At 36.7% G+C, this 27,006-nt stretch overlaps 1 protein-coding gene across 6 annotated transcripts in view; it reads right to left on the reverse strand.

Moving 5' to 3' along the window:
- LOC150099659 (DNA-binding protein RFX6-like) overlaps window positions 1-27,006 on the reverse strand; it is a 295,066-nt gene that overhangs the window by 51,270 nt on the left and 216,790 nt on the right. For all 6 annotated transcript variants that reach the window (XM_090404483.1, XM_090404484.1, XM_090404485.1 and 3 more), the window contains one exon: window positions 9,134-9,256. In XM_090404483.1, coding sequence (XP_090260609.1) covers window positions 9,134-9,256 — 123 coding nt within the window. The remainder of the gene's footprint in view (window positions 1-9,133; window positions 9,257-27,006) is intronic.

Here is a 27,006-nt window from a genome sequence, read left to right on the forward strand (position 1 = left end):
TGACTTCATATTAATTGCCTTAGTATCCCATAATACAAAGCACACATCACACACCCCACGCACACATGTGTGTGTGTGTGTGGGGATGTGTGATGCTATGCATTATGGGAAGGGGTCACTGTTGAGATCAGTTTGACCTTTATCTCATCAATGGGAGCTAGACTCTCTTTGTTATTAGCCATTAGAAGTCATTAGACTAATGACTTCTGAAGACTTAACCAGAAGTTATTAATCATTTTCACTTCGTCATTACCCAAGTAAAAACCTTTCAACAACTAGCTATGATACAGAGTATTTTAATAATAAAATGTGACATCTTTTTCACTTATATATGAGAAACATATGACTTCTGTGTTACTTCAACCTTAGTATCACTTCTGGATCTGGCTCCCACTGATGAGACCTCAATAAAGGTCAAAACTGGTCTAGGTAGTAGCCTTTCTCATAATGCATTGCATTATACACAAGAAAAATTATGTGTGCTTTGCATTATGGGACACTAAGGCTATTAATGTGAAGTCATTAGCCTCTATATACAAGCTTAGTCGTGAAGATACTTCACATGCAAATTTGTTTGTTTACACTTGGATAAAGAATAAATCAAGAATATAATTTCTTGGCTTTCTTAATTTAATTTAACTTCACAAAAGAAACGAAGATATTATGAAAGAATTAAACCAAGAACCAGTAATAGAAAAAATTAAAAAATATGAACATAAATGGATGGAACACGTTCAAAGAATGAAAACAGAAAGATTACCAAAACAAGCCTTAAAGTACAAGCCATTAGGAAAAAGAAAACCAGGACGTCCTCTTAAACGATTCAATGATGACTTCTAAGGCCGGAACAGGCCATGCTAGGCCTAAGTCCTTGATACGCATGATGATGATGATGATTTAACTTAACTCAGTGACAAATAAATATATTCATATTTATTTGGTTCAGTGCTGTGTGCTTGTCATCGTTATCATTGTGGTCTGAAGATGATGGGTAGAAAATCAGTGAAACATTAGTATGTTTAATAAATGTATTTCTACCCCCCCCCTCTTTTGGTGTTGTTTATACCATGAAACTATTATGAATAATCAACAGTACCTAAACCTTTCCATACATATGTCCCAAATAGCCAGGCTATCTTCATTTGTTCAACATTCACTGTATATGTTACCGCTAAAGTGCAGAAATCAGTTATTCTGCAGATTATCTAGGTATTGTGCAGATTAACTACGGTGATCCGTTAATGTGCGGAAAATTGTTTCATTTCTCAAATTACCTAGGTAATCTGCACATTACCTACTAGGCACTCGTTAAAGTGAAAATAAGATCTTTGCTGGAACAACAGCAACGTTTCTGTATGTTTAAATTAAGATAATGTTATTTATTTATTTTTTGATATCTAAAGAATCAAGTTAATACAATCAAACAATCAACAAATTAGTTGATAGAATCAATCAATCAATTAATATAATACAAGGAATCAAACGGTTTAAAATATTATTACAATTAAGAAAAAAAACATATGATAAAATTATGTTTACTTATTAAAAAACCAAACTAAAAGTGGAGGGAGAGGGGGGAAGGAGTAGGGAAAGGAAATGAGAGAAACAAGCTTTTGAACTTTAACGATATGGAAGCCGTTAATGTGCACACTACCTAGGTAAAATGCGGAAAACTCTTGATTCCGCACGTTAACGGAGCAAATCAGTTAATCTGCAGATTAGCTAGGTAATGTGCACATTAACGGTTTTCGCACTTTAGCGGTAACATATATACTAATGGAGTGCACTACGTGAAGATTGGACATTAGATCAAAAGCCCAGTCAGTTCTCCTCATTCCTTAAAGGTGATGTGGTCTCTTTCCAGTTATCTGGCTTTGATCTTTAAGCAATTTCCTCTCCCTTAAAATGTACCTAAATATTTAGCACAAACATTAACACAATAGGATATATGTCATCATAGATGAAAAATTCCATTCATTTCAAACTATTAACCAAAAAACAAACTAAATGAATCCATCCTATTAGTAAGTTTTGATTTACAAATACTCACCCCCCCCTTACTTAAAGAAACATCATCATTAATTAAAAAAAGATTCCCTTCTGATATCAATGCAGTCTTTTGTTCTGCGATGCAATCATGATATTTCAGACAGCAAATAAAATTACCTCTAAATGAAGGGAATGAAAATGAGAATTCTTCTCTCATTTTCACTTGCAAACTTTTTCATGTAAACTTTTTAAAAAAAAAAGCACCAAGATTCTTCCCACTAAAACCCTCCATCTGGCCGCTCTATGTTGATGATGGTATTTGCCCACTTGGCTGCAACTCAGTACACATTTTTAGCACACTTAAATAACCAAACCCCTAAAAAATGAAGTGTCAAATCACCCACCAATTGGTGAGAGTGACCATGAGATGATTACCAGGGTGGTTGCTAGCAGTGTGAGAACCTCTGTAAGAAAAGGGTACATGTGGAACTACAAGGGGGGAGGGTGATTATGAGAGCTTTAGAGAAAGATTAAGAGCTGAGGAGACACCTTGCAGGTGTAGCATGGAATGAGGATGTAAATATCTATTTATATTATTATTTATAATTTTTTTTTGTATGTCGATCTGTGCCAATTGTAATTTTTTAAGAGTTTATTTTTTTATCTTATTCTCTTTCCTTATGTCTACTTACTTCTACTGTTTAAATCTTTCTGTTAAGTTCTCTTTACCTTTTTCTATCTTAAGCCAATTAATTTACTCCCCGCTTGTAATCCTTTATACTACCTACAAGTGTTAACACCGTTAGTAAAAGACCTCTAGAATAGGCAATTCACGGATACAGTGTTAACTATTTCCCACGCGATATAATTCAGGGAAAATTTATTTTTTCAACTGCGCCACCCTGAATTAAAGTTATGGCACAGGAAGAATAGTAGTTATACCACTTATAGAATAGTAAACTTTTAAAAATAATACCTTAAATAGTCAGTCGTGGCAATTTCTCTAATTTTAAGGTCACACAGGTTCGATATTTTTATGAGACAGTGCATTGGCAAAACAAGATCAGGCAAGCTATTAACAAAACAAACATGTTTATTAATTCTAAGACAAATTATTTACAAAATTCTAACAGCACATATCATGTGTCTGGTTCAAACTAAGACAACAAGAGCACAATGGAGAGACAAATACAATCACATGTCTAATTCTCAACACAATCATTTAAGCATTTTCTCTCAAGCTTTACGACAAAGACATTATAAATACACATAAAATTTCAGACACTTGGATAGAATTTAACATACTTTAACTTCACTCACATTATAAACAGAAAAGGCTAAACTTAAACCACATTAAATTTTTTTCATTACACAACATTAGCAAATCTTAGATCTCTATTACTGAAATAAGAGCCAACAGGCTTCACTTCGCCGAAGTAAAATTATTCAAAATTAAGTGGATATTGAATACCACATTATTTCTTAGCCAAATAAGAAACTCAAAGATAGGAAATCTAATCTAAGAGTTTCATGCCGAATATAGAAAACTAGATAAAGATCAGCAATCCAAGCATAAGCCAACACCTGGTAGTGCAATGCTAGGGCGACTCATAGTAAAGGTGAAGTAAACGCCGATCACTGTTCTTAGTATTTTCCCATAATGTAAAACACAGCTCCTAGGAGATGTATTACTGTTCTACATTATGAGAGAAGGTCACTACCCAGACCGGTTTTGCCCTTTTTTTTTTTTTTTTTTTTTTTGAGGTCTCATCAGTGAGTAGGTAGACCTAGATGTAATAGGTTTCAATGGTCAGAACTTATATCTTTACTGTACGAGTTGTCAAAAAAGGCAACTCCTTACTACGAGTCACCCTAGCATTGCACTTCCAGGTGTTGGCTTACGCTTGGACTCACCGATCTTTATATAGTTTTCTATATTCAGCATGAAACTCTTAGATTAGATTTCCTATCTTTGAGTTTCTTATTTGGCTAAGGAATAATGTAGTATTCAATATCCACTTAATTTTGAATAATTTTACTTCGCTGAAGTGAAGCCTGTTGACTCTTATTTCAGTAATTGTATTTGTGCATCTTTTTTTTTTTTTTTTTTTTGGCAACTCATACAGTGAAGATATAAGTTCTGACCATTGAAACCTTAGTATTACATCTAGGTCTACCTACTCACTGATGTGACCTCAAGAAAGGTCGAAACTGGTCTGGTTAGTGACCTCCTCTCATAATGTAGAACAGTAATACATCTCCTAGGAGCTGTGTTTTACATTATGGGAAAATACTAAGAACAGTGATCAGAGCTTATCCACCTTTAGTACGAGACAACCTAGCATTGCACTACCAGGTGTTGGCTTACGCTTGGACTCGCTGATCTTTATATAGTTTTCTATATTCGGCATGAAATTCAGATTAGATTTCCTATCTTTGAGTTTTTTTACCATCATCATCAAATTCCTAACATGTATCCTCAAGGGGTGTACAGGATATGATAGTACTACATGAAAAATTTACATCATTACTAACTTCCTATCTACAATTTTCCTCCAAATCAGTCTGTTACTTGTCAAGACTTCAATATTATCATTATCAGATCTTATATTTCTATCGTCTAAGGCACTTTGTACCATATCAATCCACCTATATCTTGGTCTTCCTCTGGGTCGTTTTCCTGCCAACCTGGCAGAGAACACTTGTTTTGCTAATCTTTCCTTGCCCATTCTGTTTAAGTGACCATACCACCTGAGATTAGCTCTGCTAATGCACTCCTGGATGCCGACAATGTCAAGTTCTTTCCTAATATCCTTGTTTTTAATATGATATTGCTATTGATGCCATCTGTTCATGCCTCTAATCTTTCTCAGGACTCTCATATCTGCAGTCTCTAGTCTTTGGTCAAGTGTTTTACTTCTGACCCAGCTCTCAGATCCATAAGTTAAAACTGGCATACTAATTTAGTGTTATGACTAACTTCTCTCTTATTCCATATGAATTTATTCAGTTGACTTCCTATCATACCAGCTTTGTTGATTCTGTTGTCTATTTCCATATTTAATTTATGATCTTCAGTAAAAATCATGCCTAAGTAGCTGAAATGTTTTACTTGTTCTACAGGTGGTTCCCCGTTCACAACACAATTGACATTTTCAACAATTCTACCTATTTTCATTGTCTTTGTCTTTATAATGCTGACCGTCATACCATATCTATTACAACAGTTATTCAATTTAGTCAGGGACTCTTGCAAACTTGTAGCGGATTTATTTAGAAGTATAACATCGTCCGCATAAAGCAAGAGCTGACATTAACATCTCCAATTCTGATATCATGTTTAATACCACTTTCCATCATAATGTGATCCACATAGATAATGAATAACAGAGGGGACAATGTACATCTTTGTCTCACATCAGATTTAACATTAAACCATCTTCCTGTACTTCCTTCAATTCTAACTGCCGACTTACAACTCAAATACAGACTAAGTATTGCTTGATATAATATGCCCCATTGACACCATATAACTGTAGCGTATTGAATAGCTTCTCTCTCGGCACCTTGTCATTTGCCTGAGTTTTTTTTTTTTATTCGGCTAAAAAATAATGTATTCAGTATCCACTTTATTTTAGATCTCTATATTCTACTATTGACGTTCAACTTGAAGTACGGCTTTCTAACCTCTCTAGTACTTTCTATGCTAATAATTACCAGAACCAACATCAGTCACTTGAACTTCGCAATCTAAGATATTACTTAAAACATTTTACTTACAATCTTTTGCCAGTTCATTACACAGTCCTAGATCCTTCAGGCTCACAGGCACGTTCCCTTCTTCCAAAAAAAAAAAAATTTCAGATTAGGCAGCGATTATTCAGCATACACATAGATCATTGAAGAATCATAAGGTATCCTACCTTGTGATTCTTCTTGAAAGGACTGCCACTACTGAACTTCCCATCTTCGTTGGAACTGCTGCTCCCAGAATGCAACTCTCTCCGTCCTTGGAAAAGGCTTGGCACAGGAATAAAACTTTGAACCGAGAGCCCCTTTGGCCCCTCAATCTTTGCCTTTTATATCACTCTCCCGACCTTGGCCCTTCTACATTCTAAGTCCCCTGGATTTACTGGAGGGTTTTCCGTCACCCATGCTATCGTTGGATTTTGGTGGGAAAACTCATAATCTGGTGACCTTCGCAAATGTCACTAGTCTTAGGTCTATTTGCCTAATCCTGTCTGAGCTTAATTTATGTTCCAATTCTAGTGATTCTTATTTATATATTCTAACAATTTGTTACCAGATTTAATACAGTAAAATGAATTAAACCTTATTTTAGTTACAAGTATTTTATGTAATTTAACTGCCCATGTAAAATCAACATAAAAAAAAATATTTCTATTTTTATTCTATACGAGATTTTACAAAGAGTTAGCTGGAAAAGAGATTAATGCAGCTTGGGGGATTTTCAAAAACTATCTAGTAGATGCAATGTCTAAATCAGTGTTTTGCAATCTTTTTGGATCATACCCTACCTCAACATCTCAAAGATTTTGATGCCCCCCCCCCCCTCTAGCATAATAGTCAGCCAAATTCTGAAAAAGTATGATATAAATATATATATATGTAGATTTTCTAATCATCCCCCCCCCCAAATCTTCAAATTGTCCCCCTGTGGGGCGTACACCCCATGTTGAGAAACACGGGTCTAAATGCATTCCAAGGGTGAGAAGGTTAAATAAGGTAGGTGTGAAATGGATGAATAAAGAGATTAAGCATGCGATACAGAGAAAAAGGGCATTATGGAGGCAGCATAAGAGAAATGGAAATAACCAATTCCATGAGGACCACAAAGACCAGGCAAGGCAGGTGACTTGGTTGGTGAGGGTAGCTAAAGAGAGGTATGAACAGCAGTTAGCTAATGAAGCCAAAAAGAATCCTAAGAAGTTCTTTCGATATGTAGCCAGCAAAAGAAAGAATGATTATGGAAGGATGACAGTGATCGGAGAAAATGGTATAAAGACAGCTGTTGCAGAAGGTGTGGTGGAGATACTTAATGAGCAGTTCATAAAGGTCTTTCAATCTTGTGAATGTGACTTCATGGAGAGATTGAGAGCAGTTAATGATGGGGAAGAGAGATTGACTGTAAGTGAACAAGGTGTATGGGGAGTTGAGCAAACTAGATGTAAATAAGGCTGTGGAACTTAATAATATATCACCAAGTATTCTGAAGGAATGTACTAGGGAGTTGACGCCCGACTTGACATGTTTTATAATACGAGTCTTGTACTCGTATTAAAAAACATGTCAAGTTCCTAAGGAGTGGAAGGAGGGCAAGATTGTGCCACTTCATAAAGGAGGTGATAGAACTCAAGCATCAAACTATAGGCCTATCTGTGTGTCAGGTATTGTAGTTAAGTTGTTGGAGAAGCTCGTGAGAACTAGGATCCAGAATTGGGTTGACAATGGTATTATCTTTGATGGACAGCATGGATTTGCTAAAGGGAGGTCACGTTTTAGTAATCTAATTACTTATTACAATACGGTGACTGCTTCCATGGACAGAGGAGGATACACAATAATATACTTAGATTTTGCAAAGGCTTTTCATAGATTACCACATGATAAGTTGATAGTCAAACTGGAGTGGATAGGATTGGATATTAGATTGGTGCATTGGATTGGAGACTGGCTATCTGATAGATATCAATAAGTTGTGTATGGGGGAATGATATCCAGGAAAAGGAAAGTTACTAGTGGTGTTCCTCGGGGGTCTGTTTTAGGGCCATTGCTGTTTAACTTGTATATTAATGATATTGGTGAAGATTTGGATAGAGATATTCAGTTGTTTGCAGATGATGCAAAGTTGGAACGAACCATGAAGAGTAGAGAAGATATTGTGGCCTTACAAGACCTGAATAAATTGAGTGATTGGGCACGGGAATGGGGATGCAAGTTCAATGTTGCAAAATGTAAGGTTTTAAAATTTGGAAAACAAAAATGGGATGCAGAATTTATGCTTGGTGAGGATATATTGTCGGAGGTGAAGAAATAAAAGATCTGGGTGTGATAGTGGATAAGGATCTGAAATTTACAGGACAGATAGCCAAAATTGTGAAGACAACACAAAGGCTTCTTGGAATGATGCGGAGGACACTGACTTGTATAAAAGTGGGGAGATTCTTGTTTCATTGTATAAGGCTTTGATTAGGCCACATATGGACTATTGTGCCCAGATTTGGTTACCTGGTTTTCAGAAGGATGAAAAGGGTCCAGAGGCGACCGACTAATGTAGTTTCTAACTTCTGGAATGTCGAGTATGAAGAAAGATTGAGAAGATGCAACTTGCAGAATCTGGTGGACAGGAGGAAGAAGAGAGGAGATATGATAGAGACCTACAAGTTATTAAGGGGTTGTTATAGGATCAATGCTAGAGAGGTTCTACAGAAAATAGTGGAAGATCAGGGGTCATCCCTGGAAGCTGTGAGTAAGGGAGTGAAAAGCAGGTTTTTTTCATGCAGAGTTATGAATGATTGGAATGCCTTGCCTGAGAGTGTGGTTCTGCAGAGAATTTGCGTGTGTTTAAAGCACGGTATGATGAGCTGTGCATTTGATAAAAGGACCTCCTAGATGAGCCTTTGACTCCACGGGGTCTTGGGTAATAATAATAAATTAAAAACTGCTACTGCTTACCATTTTTAGACATATTAGTTAGATAGTTCTCTTATACTATCTACAGAAAATCCACATATATACTAATAATATACTAATATACAGTATGAACATTAATTCACACCTCCTGCAAAAATATATGGCATAATAAAAACATTAGCATGAAGAGCTAGTGATATTTGCTCAAATAATGAATTAAAATATGTAATATTTTTTTTTTTTACTCGTGCTGTGAATAAACCATTAAAGTTCTTTATTAACATGTACAGTTGACATATAAGTCTAAATATACACAAGTGTGAGACTATAAAGCAAAGCACCGACAATGAATCCAGAAGATGGAGTGTGCTGTCTGTATCTACATGCACTGGGCATTGAGTGTGTAGATTCCACAGATATGACACATTAGGTTTTTTTGCATACACAATATAATAATATAAGATATTAACAGAAATTAAAAATTACATGCCTGAATTCTTTAGATGAGGTTCCAACATAGTTTGTAGTTCAGCTTCCTTCTCTAATTCAAACTGGGACTGAATTGCAAGCATCAAATACTCATCTAGTAACATTCGAAGGAGGTGAAAGGATGCTGAATATAAAGATTCATATTATTTTGAGTATTAATTATCTACATCAATATGCATATACACTTATAAATAAAATGTTTATATACCAGATATGATAACAGTGAATTGAGAAGGAGAGTGGAGATAATGAATAGTAAGATGGCTGAGTTGTGTGAGGCAAAGGGGATTCAATTTGTAAATCTGTGGAGTGAATTTGAAAGGAAGTTTAAATGGTATAAAGCTGATGGATTACATTTGAATGAGTTTGGTGTTGGGCATTTAGAAAGGCTATTGTCTTCTGAGTCAAGAAGTTAATATAGCAAATGATCAGAGTCTACCTGTGAAACAGGATAGCACAGATTGTACAGCAGGAGGAAGTTGGATATGAGGTCAAAATTGTGGTTGCTGCAGTACAGGGTGATGGAATGCATAAAGGTAAGGATGAGACAGGCAGGAATGGAAATGGTTAAACCAAAGAGAAAGGTGAAGTATAGCAGCTAGAATAGAGAATGTTGGTGGCCTCAAACACACAGGGATTGTTATGTTTATACACAAATGTAAGGAATATTTGAAACAAGAAAGCCAAGTTTGTTGCATTGATTGAGATGGTATGCCCAAAAGTAATTGGAATAAGTGAAACTCGGTTGTCTGAGGAGGATGTGATGTCGAGAATAGAATTGGCTAACACCTTTTTATTCCCATATATATATATATATATATATATATATATATATACAGGGTGTTCGGGATAAATTTGACATATTTATAATTAATTATATTTTTCCGTAAGTTACATGTATTAACACACACTTCTCTTCATTTAAAAGTTTGGACCCTTCTTCATTCATATACAAGAAGTCAGAAAGGATGGATAGCTGGAACCCACCTGAATCATGGAAGAGAATAACTTGTATCATGATGATTCGTGCCCGCCATCAAAATAAGGATATTACGACTGCTGCCCAATGCTCCCTCAATACAGTAAAAACAATCAGGCATGAACTAGAGACTTGCAATGGTGACTACGAGGATGTAGCAAGAAGAAAGATCCCTAGCAGACGATCTGATTGCGTTCGTACAGCAGAATTCCTCGCAAATCTGCAGGAACAGGTGTTGAAGAACCCTGGCATTGGAATTCGGGCTTTGTTCGTGGAGTTGCTAACTGTAGTCAAGCCCTGGATAACAAGGGTAGCCAATGGTAGGCCGTATGTATGGCAGCAGGATTCGGCCCCTTGCCACACCTCTGGGAAAAGTCAAAAATGGTTGTCTGAAAATTTCTACGACTTCACCAGTCCAAATGTTTGGCCTCCAAACTCCCCAGACCTTAACCCCATGGATTATTTTGTATGGGGCGCAGTTGAAAAAGACACCAATCGCACTTCCAGTAATACAAAAGCCCAGTTAATGGATAAAATTAAAACAGTTTTTGCGGCCCTTCCCAGGGAGACTGTAGCATCAGCTTGTTCGAGGTTCCGAAGCAGAATTGAAGCTGTGATCGATGCTAATGGTGGTTATTTTGAGTAAATCTTGTTGATAGTATTGTAATTAACTCTGCCTGTAATGTTTTTTTGTCAATTCATTAAATTTAATAGATACAAAGAAGATTTTCTTTTTCCTTACGAAACTGTCAAATTTATCCCGAACACCCTGTATATATATATAGGGAGTAGGCGAGGCCGTTTTTAGCCCTATCTAACTTTTGGAGACTGAGGGGCAGTTCAATCTCCACTGGTACCCAATCAGAGGTAGCTGGCCCAAGGCTATCACTAATTAAGAGGCACGCAGCGAAGAGTGACGGCTCAACAAGTGCCACCATCTCGTGGTCCCTAACCCTAACACTCGTATTTAATGTCTGAAATAATGTGGGTTCTACGGTCGATTTTCTTGAGTTTATGGGACGTAAAACCCGAATTTCCAGGAGAAAAAACGCGCTTGCCCATGCCGGAGATCAACTAACTCGGGAACCGGTCGAAAAAAGGCTTAGAAAAATTTCCTCTTGTCACCGACTAGACTCGAAATCAAGTCTTCCTTCATGCGGCCAAGCGCCGTGGTGTGCAAACACCACATCCACTGAGCTACACAGGCTCTAGAGTAGAATTAGAAGGATATATAATTTTCTGAAAGGATAGAGATGTGAAAAGAGGAGGGGGGAATGCTGTTAATGATTGCAGAGGAATTGTGTCTGCAAAGTGTGGAAGTTGATAGTGCATGCACAGATTTTGAATCTGTGTGGTGCGAAGTTGGAATAAACAGGTTAGTATATCTGATAGGATGCTATTATAGGCCCAGAAATGCAAGGAAAATGGTGCATGGGAACAAGTTTGTGGAATTTCTGAGAGATAAGTATCTTAAACAGCACATGATTGAAGCAGCTAGAGGCTTTAATGTTTTGGATTTGGTGATAACTTCACAAGATGTAGTTGTTAATGAAGTGTTGACATTGCTGCCAGTTGGTGAGAGTGATCATGAGGTACTTGTTTGGGAAGTGATGAAACAAGAAAAGGTCACTGCCAAAAATAGTTACTTGTGGAAGTATAAAGCAGGTGATTATAGGAAGTAGTCAGTTAGCATCAGTATATTGGGTAGAGGAGCTGAGAGGAAAAGATGTTGACAATGCATGGAAAGACAAAAGCAATTTATGACTGCAAACCAAGGGTTAAGCAAGTAAATAGAGTAGGAGTGAAATGGAGGAACAGTGAAATCAAGCAAGCTGTGCTGGAAAAGAAAATGTTATGGAGGAGGTACAAGACAGTTGATGGTGGTGATCAGATCCATGAAGAGTACAAAGTGCAGGCTAGAAAGGTGACGGGCATAAAGAAAGAAAAGGTGCAGCATGAGAGGAGATTGACTGGTCAGGCCAAGGTTAACTCAAGGGAATTTTTATACTGCATGGAAAACAAGAGGAAAAATAATTATGGCAGAATAACATTGGTGGATAGTCATGGCAGCAGACTAACAGCTGCAAAGGATATGGTGGAATTATTGAACAAGCACTTTATCAGTGTACAGCAATCCCTCAATTAATGCGCCTCCGATTAGTGCATCATTTTTTTTTCTACACCCAAATTCAATTATGCACCTATATAGATCTTAAAAATAAATGTTACAGATTTTAAAATTTTCTATCTATACATTTTTTAGGGCTAACTAACAATCACTCTTGAAATAATTTAGTTACCGATTTAAAACATTTTACAAAGTTTTTTTTTTTTTAACGACATACTACACTATATTTCAAATTTACTGCCAAAATTTATGTTGTCTTCTAATTACATAGCATTTTGCTGATCTTTTTTTTTCCCCCCAACTTTTCCCATCATGAGTAAAAAAATTAGTGAGCAAAAAAATGGAAGTGTGAAAATGATTCAAAAAGTCATCTCATCAGAAGGAAAACTTGAAATTATAAAGAAAAATGAACAAGCCAAGTCCAGAGCAAAGATAAGACAAGAAGACAAAAATGGGTGAATCAACTATAAGAGCAATTTTAAGCAAAGCTGCTGAATACAAAGAAAAAGGTAAGGCTGCTTCAAGTTCATCATGCATGCACTCTAAATCAAAGTATTATAATGATTTAATTAGAGATATTTCTTTCTACATGGATCGAAGATTGTAACCAAATAATGGATCCTGCTAAGCACTGACTGTCTTAAATAAAAAACAATAAGTCTCTTTGCAACCTTGAAAGAAAGAGCTATCAATGATGGAAAAGAAGAATTCCATGCTAATGCTGGTTGGTTTGAGTGTTTCAAAAAAAGAAATAGTCTGCATAATGTTCTAATCAAAAGCGAAGGCTGCAAGTGCAGATAAGGAGGTGGCTGCAAATTATCCAGAGATTTTGCAGAAAATTGTGGAAGAAGAGAGCTATTGTGATCAACAAATATTTAATGTTGATGAAAACAGCTTTTTTGAAGCAAATGCCTTCAAGACTTTTCTGGCCAAATCAGAGAAATCTCAGCCTAGTTATAAGTCGCAAAGTCAAATGAAATTACTGCTAGCAAAATGAGAGCCGTTTGGAAGCACATTCTTCTACATTGTGCAAATGATTTTAGACGATCAATTTTCAAATGAATCCAAGTTAATTAAATCTCATTCTGAGAAACAGTGATTTTGACCTGTTAGCAGATCAGAATTTAGATGCACAGCAGAAAGATCCTGAAGAATATGAAGAAAATTTAAATCACCGACAAGCCCGAAGAGATTTCACAGAAACAACTTGAAAATATTTTTCATACGATCGAAGTTTTTAAGCAGCAATACTTAGAGGCTGACCCTGATGAAGAAAGAAGCAGTAAAATTTGCAGAATAGTAGAAGAGGCATTAGGAGCATACAGTCAGTTGTATTAAAAAAAGAAACAGAATGCCCACCAAACTACATTAACTCAATTCTTTGTTAAGAAGTATAATAATAAATTTATATTCTGAATATGTTTTATTGTCTTTCAGTTTCATGGTTTTCCTTTAACTAGACCTTGAGATATACCCTAATCCTTTTATAAAAAGAATTAAGGATCAAAAAAGAAATTTCAGGAACAAATTATACTTTTTCCCATAGGCTATTATATTTGATTAGTGTATTTTCGATTAATGCATCTGCTTTAAAGAACACATTAATCGAGGGATTACTGTATATCATACTGGTATAAATGATCCAGTGCAATATATAGAAGAGAGGCAAGTATTAAGAGAATTAGAAGTGAAAGAAACAGAGGTGTATCAAATGTTGGTTGGGTTAGATGTGAATAAGGCTGTGGGAATGGATGACATATCACCACATATTCTTAAGGAATGTGCACCACAGTTGGCTATGCCCTTGACCTGGTTATTTAAAGAAAGTCTTGCAGTGGATAGGGTTCCTAAGGAGTCGAAAGAAGGCAAAACAGTACCACTCCACAAAGAAGTCTCCAACTACAGACCAGTTTGTGTAACTGTGGTTGTGGTCAAGGTGTTGGAGAGAGATTGATAAGGAACAGAATACAGAATTGGGTTGATGGACATAGCATTCTTTATGGTGGTTAGCATGGATTTGTAAAGGGTAGGTCCTGTTTCAGTAATTTACTTGCATTTTATGATAAGATGACAAGTGTGTTAGATAAGGGAGAATCATATACAGTGATATTCTTAGACTCTGCAAAAGCGTTTGCAGAGTCTAAGAATATTAGATAGTATTTTTAGATGGATCAGAGATTGCCTCTCTGAATGATACCAGTTGTGTATGATGGAACAGTGTCTCAAAAAAAGAAGGGTAGCCAGGGGCATGCCATGGGGTTCTGTTCTTGGGCCCCCTGCTGTTTAACTCATTTGTAAACGATATATCACGTAGACTGACTGGGGATCTTCAGTTATTTGCTGATGATGAAAAGTTGGGAAGAATTATAGCACTGTTGAATCCCTTCAGGAAGATATGAATAGACTTTTTACTCAGGCAAAAGAGTGGGGTTGTAGTTTTAATATCAATAAGTGCAAGGTGTTGCATTTTGGAGTGCAGAAATATAAGGCAGTGTACTATATCGATGGTGCTGTGCTGCAGGAAGTGGATGAGATTAGAGATTTGGGAGTGATGGTTGACAGTGGATTGAAGTTTAGAGGGCATATTGCTAGTGTTGCAAAGATTGCACATCGTAGTGCTGCTATGATAAGAAGTACTCTAACATGTAAGGATAAGGAAGTGGTTGTGCCACTGTATAAGGCACTGGTCAGACCACACTTAGATTATTGTGCTGAGATCTGGTCACCTGGTTTTCAATGTGATGTGGAAACATTAGAGAGGGTCCAGAGACAAGTGACTAAGACAATATCAGGAGTTTGGAATGCCGGCTATGGAGAGAGGTTGAAGAAATGTGGATTGCAGAGTTTGATGGATAGGAGGAGGAGATGTGATATGATATGATAGAGACATTTAAGTTAGTGAGAGGATTTTATCAGATTAATCCAGAGGGGATTATAAAAAGAGTAGGTGAGAGGCCATTCATGGAATTTGTGTATAAGTGTAGTGAAGAAGGGTGTGAGGAGTAGATCTTTTACATGGAGAATTGTCAGTGAATGGAACGCATTACCAGAATGTGTTGTTCACGCAAAGAGTGTTAAAGATTTCAAGATTCTATATGATAAATATGTTGTCAGTTGAATGAACTTCCCACGATGAGTCTGTCGACTCTATGGAGGGTGTAATAATAATGATAATATCACCACAAGACCTCAATTGAGACGAGAGCCTGTGGCAAGTCTGTCTTAACTGTTAAATTATATTAAATCCATTCACTTTCTGGACATTCCATACTGAGTCTTGTGACTCCATGGAGGTCCTGAAAAATAATGTTCTTCTTCTCACCTACCACTTTCCAGGTAAAAAATGTTTACTTCTTACTCACGACATCTTGTACAACTTCAAGATAACTGCTTGTTCTTTGAAAAATCATTCTAGTATTTAATGAATAAATTCTGCTCATTCTACACAATTATATAATCTTTTTCTTCTGTTTCTTTCCAAGCTATGCAGATTCCAGGTTCTCAATCCATCCTTCAGTCAAAAGTAATAATATTAGAACTGTAGAATTTTATCTGTTCTGAATGTCTCCAAAATTTTCTCATCCCTGTGATAATATTGTCACATATGTAGTATAATTAAAGCTTACTGCAGTTGGACTTCCAATTTGTCTATTTTATCATCATCATCAAATTCCTGACATGTACCCTCAAGGGGTGTACACGATATGATAGTACTACATGAAAAACTAACATCATTACTAACTTCCTATTTACAATTTTCCTCCAAATCAACCTGTTGGTCAAGACTCCAAAATTATCACATCTTATATTTGTCTTCTAAGGCACTTTTTACTGGTATAATCCACTTCCATCTTAATCTTCCTCTGGGTCATTTTCCTTCCAACTGGCAAAGAACACTTGTTTTGCTAACCTTTCCTCTCCCATTCTGTTTAAATGACCATACCATCCTCTCTCTGCTAACTTCCAGGAATGTGTTAGCAGAGCTAACACATTCCTGGATGAAGGTTCTACTCTTAGTAGAACTGTCTGTGGGACCATGGGCAAAAATAAGTCTAATTGTCTAGTTCCCCAGTCTGATATTTGCCCACATCACTCTACTTTATATTGCCTGCTATTCAAGATTTTCCTCACATTTAGTGTTGAATACTGTAGCTACTCCTTTTCCCTGATTGTTATTGCCTGAATATAACATTTTGCATTTATTGCTTAGAAAGATCTCACCAGTTTTTGTCTTTTTTGTTTCAGTCATCCCTATTATGTCAATCTGGTACTTAGCCAGGTCCATTTCTTTGCCATTCAGGCTTCTTATGTTGATAGTAGCAATCTTAAACTCTGATGATGTTTGGGAATGTGTTTCAGGATTTGTTCCGGTAGCTGACTTTTTACTGTTCGCCCTGGTTCCCTAGCAAAAACAATGGGGAACCTTGTTTAACCGGGCGACACTCAAACTGGCATGAAATTCTGTCATGCTGTACCATTATTTTACATTGTGGTTTAAGCCAATAAGAATACAGTTTGGTCAGCTAAATTCCAAATTGCCAGCCCATCCTCATTCATTCAGTTTCAGGTAGATACCTAACAGGGTGCACCACAAGAAGGTTAGGAATGGACATTAGGTCAGAAGCCCTAGTCGGTTCTCCACATTCCTTTAAAGGCTATGTGGAAGTCTCCTCTAAGTTATCCAGCTTTGACCCTTAAGCATTCCTTTATTTTATATATATACACATATATGCATTATGTATACATATTGCAACATCTGATATTTATTTATAGAAGATTCAGTGCAAATTTTCATATTTTCATTTTAAATAAATATCTTAGGTAAGTTTATTTTGTTTTCCTATTCTTTCTTCTTCTCATCGTAAGCTAACATCTTAAAAATATAGATTACCTAGAGGTTATAGAGGGTTCCCCCCCCTTCCTGCTAATGATTTGGTACATCACACCAATACTGGTATATCATAACAAAATTCATTCTGCACATAGCTGGGAGGGGATCATAGGAAACTTTTTACAATTAGTAGACACATATTTACAAGACTAGAGAATAATAATTTTATTGCTGCAAATATTTCAGCCAGAAATTAACAGACCATACTTCAGTATAATCATAAAGTAACGTTAGCTTCACTTTGTGATTATGCTGCTTGTAATTACTAAAATTACATCCAACTTATGAATTGTTAGGTATACCAACAATTTTGTGGGGAGAGAGAGAAAACCTATTGCAATGCATTTACCATGAGTCTACTAAATGAATCTTAAGAGATGGTATGATAGGAATGATGTCTGCTAAATTGGACTTTGTGATAAGTCTTGAATTTATGGAAGTATTCATAAGTTAAGAATTTTGGTTAGCATATAAATAATTATTTTAAGACATTAAAATCAGCACACCTTCCAAGTATCACATAACTCCAAAAATAACCAATATTTAAAACTATTTACCCAACAGAGCTTTTAAAACTACATAAAACTTGCATTACATAGCAGCTGTAGTCACACATCACTTATAAATACAGGCTGCTTCACATCTGAGACAAGCAGTTTGAAGATACAGCAATTATTAACATGCTCTTTCTCCTTGGCTGAGATACATGGAAAATATATTTGCAGGATGAAACCACCACTCAACCCCAGAATTAGATGACTTCCTTCTAAACATCAAATCCATCTATTCATCCCAGGAGTACATATATGTTACAGCTTGGATCAAACTCCTGGCTACCCATTTTCAGAGAGAGTGCTAAGAAAACTGAATGGATTTCTATAGCTCACTGTCCACTAATTCCACTGCCACACTGCTATATGAAACTCACTAATGTCTCTATCAAAAAGAATTTATTAAATTTATAAAATCATAATTTCATCAATTCCTCCACTGATCCTATCTAAATGCATGACATCACATGCATCCTTGCTCACTCTGCACAAAGGTTACATCATTACAAACAGCAAACAAAAGGGAAATTTTCTGTTACCAGAGAAGGTAAACCAAATTACTCTCAAAGAAACCAAAATTTGTTAAACAAAAAGACTAGATAACTATAGTGGCATATATCAGGAATAAAATAAAGTGCAAACAATTGAAACATGCTGTCATAAATGGACAAATGAGAACACTTGAATAACCTAGATCTAGGTGTGACTGAAAACTGTAAAAAACTATAATCTAACCTCTGTAAAAAAGAGTTTGTTGAATTTACTTTAAACTTATCTAAGAATATAAACCTCAACCATGCAAATATTAGACCACCAAGGTCAAATTTCAATAATTGAACAAGTTCACAATGTACAAATTGCACAGCTGCACACCCGACCATGGGACAGGGTGTTACAAATTATGTGTGCTTTGTAGAAAAGCCATACTTATGTAGAAAGGATAAGATTTGTTGCTTTCAAGATATAAGTAACTGATAATTTGTGATACTACTGGACCTTGCCAAGGCCTTTGATAGGATACCACATGGAACCCTAATCAGTAAACTGGAGCAGATGGGGATAGATATAGGGTTGGTGAGATGGATAGGAGGGTGGTTGAAGGAGAGATATCAAAGAGTGGTTTATTCAGGAGTGGAGTCTAAAAGATGTCTTGTGACTAGTAGAGTGCCACAGGGCTCTGTTCTTGGACCACTGCTTTTCAATTTGTTCATCAATGATATTGGAAAGGATCTGAGAGGAAGTGTTCACTTGTTTGCTGATGATGCAAAGTTGGGTAGAGCAATTGTGAGTGCACAGGATGTCAAAATTTTACAGGATGATTTGGATAGTTTGGAGGACTGGGCTAGGAAAAATGGATGTCATTTAATGTGGCAAAGTGTAAGGTTATGCACTTTGTGGTGAAAAGAATAGCAGCAGTATATCGCATTGGTGGACCATACTCCAGGAGATTGATGAGGCCAGGGATTTGGGAGTGTTGGTGGATAGGGAGTTGAAGTTTAGAGGGCACATTGCAAAAGTAACTAAATCAGCTCACCAAATCACTTGGCTTCTGAAAAATACTTTAACATGCAGAGACGAACAAGTTGTTGTTCCTCTGTATCGAGCCTTGATAAGACCCCATCTGGACTTCTGTGCCCAGTTATGGGCACCAGGGTTTCTTCGTGATGGGGAGGAAGTGGAGAGGGTCCAGAGACGAGTGACCAAGATGATAGCAGGTCTGTGGAATGAACCTTATGAGAATAGGTTGAAGATGTGTGGGTTGCAGAAATTGGACGATAGGCAAAGGAGGGGTGATATGATTGAGACATTCAAATTACTGAAGGGTTTTTATAAGATTGATCCAGAAGATATTTTTGAAAATATGACTGGTGGTGGGAGTACTAGGGGCCATGCATGGAAGCTGGGCAAGAGCGTGGTTGACAAGGGTGTTAGAGCTAGGTTCTTTACTTGGAGAGTGGTAAATGAGTGGAATAAGCTTCCAGAGTCTGTTGTGGGTGCTACGACCGTGAATGAGTTCAAGGCAAGGTATGATAGATACTGTGTGAATGTTGAATAGTTGTTCTTGACATGATGTTAGGGCCTCCCTCAATGAGTCTGTCGACTCCTTGGAGTTTCCCGGAACAATAATAATAATTAAGAGAATTTCTAAAACTGATTAACATGTTTAAATTTCTAAGATATGTAATTATATTTCAACTGCATTAATCAATTAATTATTATAAAAAGGAAAAGAATAGGCATGAATACAAATAATTAAAAATAAATATCCAATTTACAGTTATTCTAGTCTATTCCCTCAGCCATATGGCTGGTGGGGTAGCTATATGCTACCGTACTAGGGAAATGATTATGAGCAAGGTGGTTTGCCATGCTATATCCTATGACTGTAGCCTGCTTGCAGGATGAAAAACCCCAAATAAACTGGTGGAAAAAACTCTGCTGTCCACGCCCAAGACCGGCCAACTCAGCTATGGCTGAGGAAGATCCTTAAGCTCCTCACATTGCCGACTGGAATCGAACCTAGGACGCTCCTTCCCTAGGCATATGGTTGCAAAGCGCATAGCCACTAGGCTAACTGCACGGACTTGTGGTATTATGGATGCAATAAATTACTATGAGAGGGATTGAATTACATATCATCCTATAAACTTGAATGTGTGCATTTATGAAATTTATTTGAAAAAAAAAAGGGGGGGGGGAAATAGGATTGAATAAAAAATTAGTGTACACTTTTTACATAGTAATATATGAGGTCTAACACAGAAAAAACCTAGACTGTGCCTGTATCTCATTTTATTTAACAAATTGAAAAAATCAACTGATCTCCTTCACAATAGTTCCCTTCTGAGTTGACACACATCTGCATAAGATGCTGCCAATGTTCAAAGCAATTCTGCAGATCATTTTTTGAAAGGCTGTTGAGGATATCAGTCATTTTCGCTTTCGCATCTTATACTAACAAAAACTGGGTTCCTTTGAGCAGAGATTTGGGAAGAGGCAGAAGTCGCAGGAAGCCAGGTCTGGCAAATAGAGTGGCTGCTCAATCACCATGATGTTGTGAGCAGCTAAAAACTGCTTTACAGACAAACCATTGTGGGCTGGTGCACTGTCTTGTTGCAAAATCCAACTATTTCTCCATAATTCTGGTCATTTCCTTCTCATGCATTCACGCAATTTCATCTTCAAGGTAATACTGCTGATTTACCATCTGGCCGCTGGGAACCCACTCTGCCATTACAATATCCTAATATCGAAGAAAACAATCAACATGGCCTTGAACTTCGAATGACTCATGCATGCTTTTTTTTTGGTCTTGGATATGTTGCTGACTTTCACTGCATTGATTGTCGCTTGGTTTCTGAATCATACGTAAATATCAAAGTTTCATCACAAGTAATTACCGAATTCTACAAATCTGGTTCATCCTTAATGAACGTCGCAAGGAACCATGTTCCTTGCGACATTCTTTTTGTTCATCTGACAACATTTTTGGAACCATTTTTGCACAAACCTTTTTCATGTTAAAATGCATCGAACGCTTTCCCCTGTCCAAATGAATTTTCTCAGCTACAGCTCGAACACCCAACCTTCTGTCTTTTTGAATCACATCCCACACTTTTTTAATGTTGTCATTGGTAACTGCTGTGCAAGGACAGTCTGGACGATTATCATCTTTCACGCTTTTTCTGCCTTCCAAAAATCATTTGTGCCATTCAAAAACGCATGCATGAGACATGCACTCTTCACCGTAAGACCTGTCAATATTTGAAAAGCTTGTCACAGATTTTTTCAGTTTCACAAGAAACTTGATGTTAACTCGCTGTTCACTCTTGCACTCCAACATTTTCTGACAGAAGGTAAGAAAACGTCTATATTTGATCCACTTGTACTGAGTAAAGCGATGGAGTTGAGCCTTATCTCATGGTGACAGGTTAGAACATGCTCTATAACGATCTCTTTGTCTCTCCTCCTCCTACTCTCTGTTCCCAAGCTAAAGGATTAGTCTCTTTTCTTTGTGTCGGACCTCGTATACCTAAATAATTTGCGATTATTATCAGAATTATACACCTGTCTGGAAATACTACCTTCATCACCATCCCCCCCCCTTTTTTTTTTTTTTTTGCCAGTAGCTCTTCTATCTTATCATTAATAGATATCCTGCATGTGCATAGGATTCATTTCTATTCAGGAATAGTTTTTACTCACTAATTATCTGAAAAATATGGGATTCTCACATGGCAGATATTTTAATACTTCCCTGTAATCTAGACATCCAGCACAACTGATACATCCTCAAAAAAAGCAAAATGGACTCCTTTATAAGAAACAAGGCACACCTTATTGATCAGACAAAGGAGTCAATAACAGATTACACACACACACACACACCTATCTCCAAGTCTGAACATCACCAACCTGTTCATTAATGTACACTGAGAACAGACCACAGAATTTCTTCAAGAATTATTTCTTCTGGACACTGTGATGCTTTTTAAATATTCCATCAACTCACCATACTTTCAAGCAATGTATTCCACTTACTCTCCATACAAAGAACCTGCTTCTCACTCCCCCTGCTCACACCCTCCTTATACAGCTTCCATGGATGGCCTCTAGTTCTACACATGCCACCTCTACTCTATGAAATATTTTCTCCACATTAATCTGTTAACAATCCCTCACCATCTTATATGTCTCAATCATATTCCCTCTTCTATTCACAAGGCTCTAAGTTGCATTCCCTCAATCTCCAGTTGTATCCAACATTCCATAGACCTGACACTAACTTAATAAACCTTTTCTGGACCTTCTCCAATATTCCTCATCCACCTGAAAAACCAGGTAAACAGATCTGTGCACAGTAGTTCATATGTGGCCTGATCAAAGATTAATACAGGGGAACCATAATCTTTTTGCTTCTGCTTATCAATGTGCCCCTCACTGTTGCCATAATCCATTGGGATGTTTTTATAATTTTAGCAATGTGACCCCTAAACTTCAAGTCTGTCCACCTTCAACCCCAGATCTCTCATCTTCTCCACCTCCTTCAAATTTTCTCCATTATTTATATACTCTGCATCCTGACCTTGCACTTTGGAACTGTCAGTTTAATGTTACAATCTATCCAATCATCTTCTATATTCTTTCTAATATTTCCCTCTGACTTTTAATTATAAATCTGAAACTGTGATTTCTTCTTTTCATGGACTGCTTCTTTAACTTCCTATATGTACAAAATTATTTTTTAATATTTGTAAACAACTCTATGTGCACCTTAGGATGAGTCAACCAGTTTCCTTCAGGTTCTACCATTTAGTCTTCTAGGATTGGTTCGTGTTTTCATACTTCATTTTTTCCCCCTCACTAATATGTCTATGTGCAAGTGTAAAGTTCACATCTCAGAGTTGTTCAACTTTGATTCTTTACAAAACTTTAGTAAACAATATTCTTTTCAATGGGGTTATGCATTTTAATTCTGCTCAATAATACTAGATGATGATGATTGATCCAAAAGAAGGGATGGAATTGAAATAGGAAGCAATCTGAATCAGTTTCCTTTGCATTGATATTGGCAACATAGTAAATAATGTTTTCTTATTTCTTGTGCTTTCTCTCCATGTAAATTTATATACATTTTTATGGTGGATCATGCTGGTAATCTAGAAGATATTTGCTAGAAATATCTGCTAGCAATCCAGCAAATATTTGCCATCATTATTAGCTGTGTCTTTTTCTCCAATATTTCTCAAACATATCTAATATGTCTGGGATATATTTCCTGCTCTGTTATTTATCTTAAATTCTATTTAAGATAAATAAATTTATGTTACTTAAATTCTATTCTTTCCTATTAGAACCTTCTATGGGGAAAAAAAGAAATCCTAGAGCTTCCTATAAACAAAAATAAGTCGCATTGTCCAATTTCCCAATTTGAAATTTGTTCCAATTACTATGTAAACATGTATCTTCATGTTTAGTGTTGAATAGTATAGCTATCCCCACTCTCCTTTTTGAACACAAACCATCATAATTTAGAATGATCTCACCCGTTTTGGTCTATTGATATAATTGTTGTCAATAACAACAATTATATCAATAAAGTATGTATCCCTTTTTTCTACTCATGACTTTGGTGTTTATCTCCAGTTCTGCTGAGAATGTTCCAGTAGCTGACTTTTCACTGTTCTTCCTGGTTTCCTGATTAAAGAGCACAGGCCTTATACACTGCTTCGAAAGAAATCAACAGACATCCCATGGCCAAGATGCATCACACTATGACATAGTGTGATGCATCTTGGCCACTCCTTGTTACATAGTGACTATGTAACAAGGAGTTGCTAGATTGTGAAATAAAAGAACTTTCGGATGAAGAGTTGATTGAACTGGAAGCACAGAGAGTGTCAGAAGAAAAAGCGAGAGAGAGGAAGAAGAGGAGCCAGAAAAGAAATTCACTGCAAAGAGTTTATCAGATTGCTCCCAAGTCAGTGAAACTGTGTCTTGGTAAAATGGCTGTGAGAAGAGAACTGATGGAGTTTGAAAGAGGCATTGTGATAGGATGCCATGTTGCAGGCCTATCTGTTCAGCAAATTGTTGTCAAATTGGGCCATCCCTAGGTCAATAATCAGTAATACCATACTGAGATGGAAGCGCAGGGAATCAGCTACAAGTGCTACCTGCAGTGGATGACCTACCACACTCACCGAATGTGACTGTAGGGTGCTACGAAAGATAATATGCAAAAACTGCCATTTGTCAGCTGACATTGAATGCAGAGCTCTGCGCATCAAGTGAAACATGAATATTCAGAACGAAGGCTCACAACATGGATTTCCATGGTAGGATGACAATATGCAAGCTCCACATTACCTGAACCAACATGCAGCGTCATCTTCAGTGGTGCAAAGAGCATTGTAGAGTAGATGTGGCAGATGCCAAGTGAATGTCTCTTACCAGAGTGCATAACCCTAACTAGGAAATTTGGAGGTAGTGGTGGTGTGATGGTATGGTCCTGTTTTTCTAGTTTGGTCTCAGACCTCTGTTTGTGGCTATGAACACTGAACTCAGAGAGGTATCTAAACATTCTGAACAATGCAATGCTTCCTACTTTGTGGCATTTCTACGGAACTGGCATTGTCTCTTTCAGCAAGGCAATGCACTGTGTCATAAGGCTACTGCTATTGCTGTAACTGCATGGTTTGTGGACATGAATATCACTACACTCGACTGGCCTGCTCAGAGCTCTATTCTCAACCCTATTGAATGTCTGGGATGAACTGGATCATCAGTTGAGGTCAAGGGACATCTGGCCCACAACAATTCAGGACCTCATTACATTGATCACTGATAGCTCTTGTATGCTTGTGAAGAGTATGTCCTGTTGGATTGTTGCAGTCATCACAGCAAAAGTAAATCCTACACCTTAAGGTGGATGTCATAGCTGTTTGTTCCTTACACTATAGTGTCTGTTGACTTCTTTCCGAACAATATATATCTAGGCAATGCTCCACCCAGCAGGATATCTGATTGTGTTTTGTATCATAATGAATATGTAGTTTCAGCCAAAATAGAATAGTTTAGTCAGTTTAGTACCAAATTGCCAGTCCAACCTCTTTAACTTAGCACACAAGTCAATATCTAGTAGCAGGGTATGGCACAGGAAAAGTGAGGATTCAACACCGAGTCAGAAGCTTCAGGTTCTCTGCATTCCTTTAGGCTATGTAGAGATCTCTTCAATTATCTAGCTTTGAATCTAGGAAATCCCAAATCAGAAGGTGATCACTCTAATTTCAGCATCCTGAAGACATCTGTGATCGAGATGAAATATATCAATTATTAAAGTAACTGATTAATTAAAAAGGTAATTAAAATAATAATTAAAGGTTTTAATAAACAGATATTTCATAATGCAACATGCTATTACAACATGACTCATAAATGAATCATAATCTTTTACTCAGCTATTTATTCTTCCATGGCAGTTTCACCTACAAAAGATACCAAATCTGAAGCAGAGAATTACTGTTACTAGACCTAGTATTACACATGGTGACAATTAATGAAGTTTATTTTAAAATTCCTACAAACTACAGTTCTGTAAAAATACTGCTGCAGAAACCTGTTCCATAGAAGTATCACACTGAATGAAGAGAGCAAGTTAGTGAATCTAAAGTCAAACTGTAGCTTTGCTATTTTAATTACTCTGCTCAAATTTTCCACAGGGATTCTGAGAAAACTATATAATATTCAAGCTCAGAAAAATAATGCTAAGAAATATTTGCATAAAATGTTCAGGGCATAAACAGTTTCCATAGGCCAGAGAGTGAAAAAACAGTCTAAGAAAGCGACCATCACTCTTTTCCCCCTTTCCATTAACACTTGAATGCAATGATGCATCCTTCTAACACCCAACTACATCCCATGCAGTACTTATAATTTTCCTTCCATTGTAGTTTCAAGATATAAGAAAGCATTCGCACTTCTGCTTCAAAAAAACCTTGATTATTTTCTACTCCAATTCCATATACTCCTTCCTACCTAAATTTTCACAAGCTTTGCCACCTGCATCAAAACTAAACGCTTTCTTTCCAACTGGATCAGAAAGCTGCCATCTAATTTATGATAACATCCTCTGATGCTATTTCCAGATCCCCATGACTGCATAAACAATGATGAGTAAGATATTTTAATCATATTTATCATATCAGCTTCTTTTCCAACAGATCCTGTGTCAGGTATACAGGGCATGGTCTGCTAATTCTGGTCTGAAATATTGTGTTAGATTATCATAATATCCAGTACATTCCCTTGAATGTATATATTAGAAGATATATGATTATGGCATACTGATTTCCTAAAAGTAGGGTAAATCGACATGGCGATGCTGGATTGTCTTATCTTCTTGACCTTATGGGATCACAAGACTCATTGTGTGAGGTTAGTACAAAGTATCATACCACTCCTTAAACTCATCCACCATTAGCACTTTCAGCATCCTCTCAGGCAATGCTTTCCATGCTCCTACCACTCTCCATGCAAAAAAAAAAAAAAAAAAAAAACTTCTTATCCTTTTAATCACTACTTCCTTTTGTAATTACCAGGGATGGCTCCTTGTTCCTTCCCCTTGTTTTTACCAAATGAAAATCCTCCTCAATGTTAATAACAATAATAACTCTTAAACAGCTGAAATGTTTCAATCATATTCTCCCTTTGTCATATTCTATATTCATATTCTCTCTGCTAAACTCTGCAGTCGGCATGACCTCAGTCTATCCTCATAATCAACAATGAAAGACCTGATATCATTTATGTTTTCCATCTCAGAACC

Source organism: Typopeltis vanoorti, chromosome 14, assembly GCF_054136105.1.
Source record: "Typopeltis vanoorti isolate ZY-2024b chromosome 14, IOZ_Tvanoo_1.0, whole genome shotgun sequence".
NCBI classification, from domain to species: domain Eukaryota; kingdom Metazoa; phylum Arthropoda; class Arachnida; order Uropygi; family Thelyphonidae; genus Typopeltis; species Typopeltis vanoorti.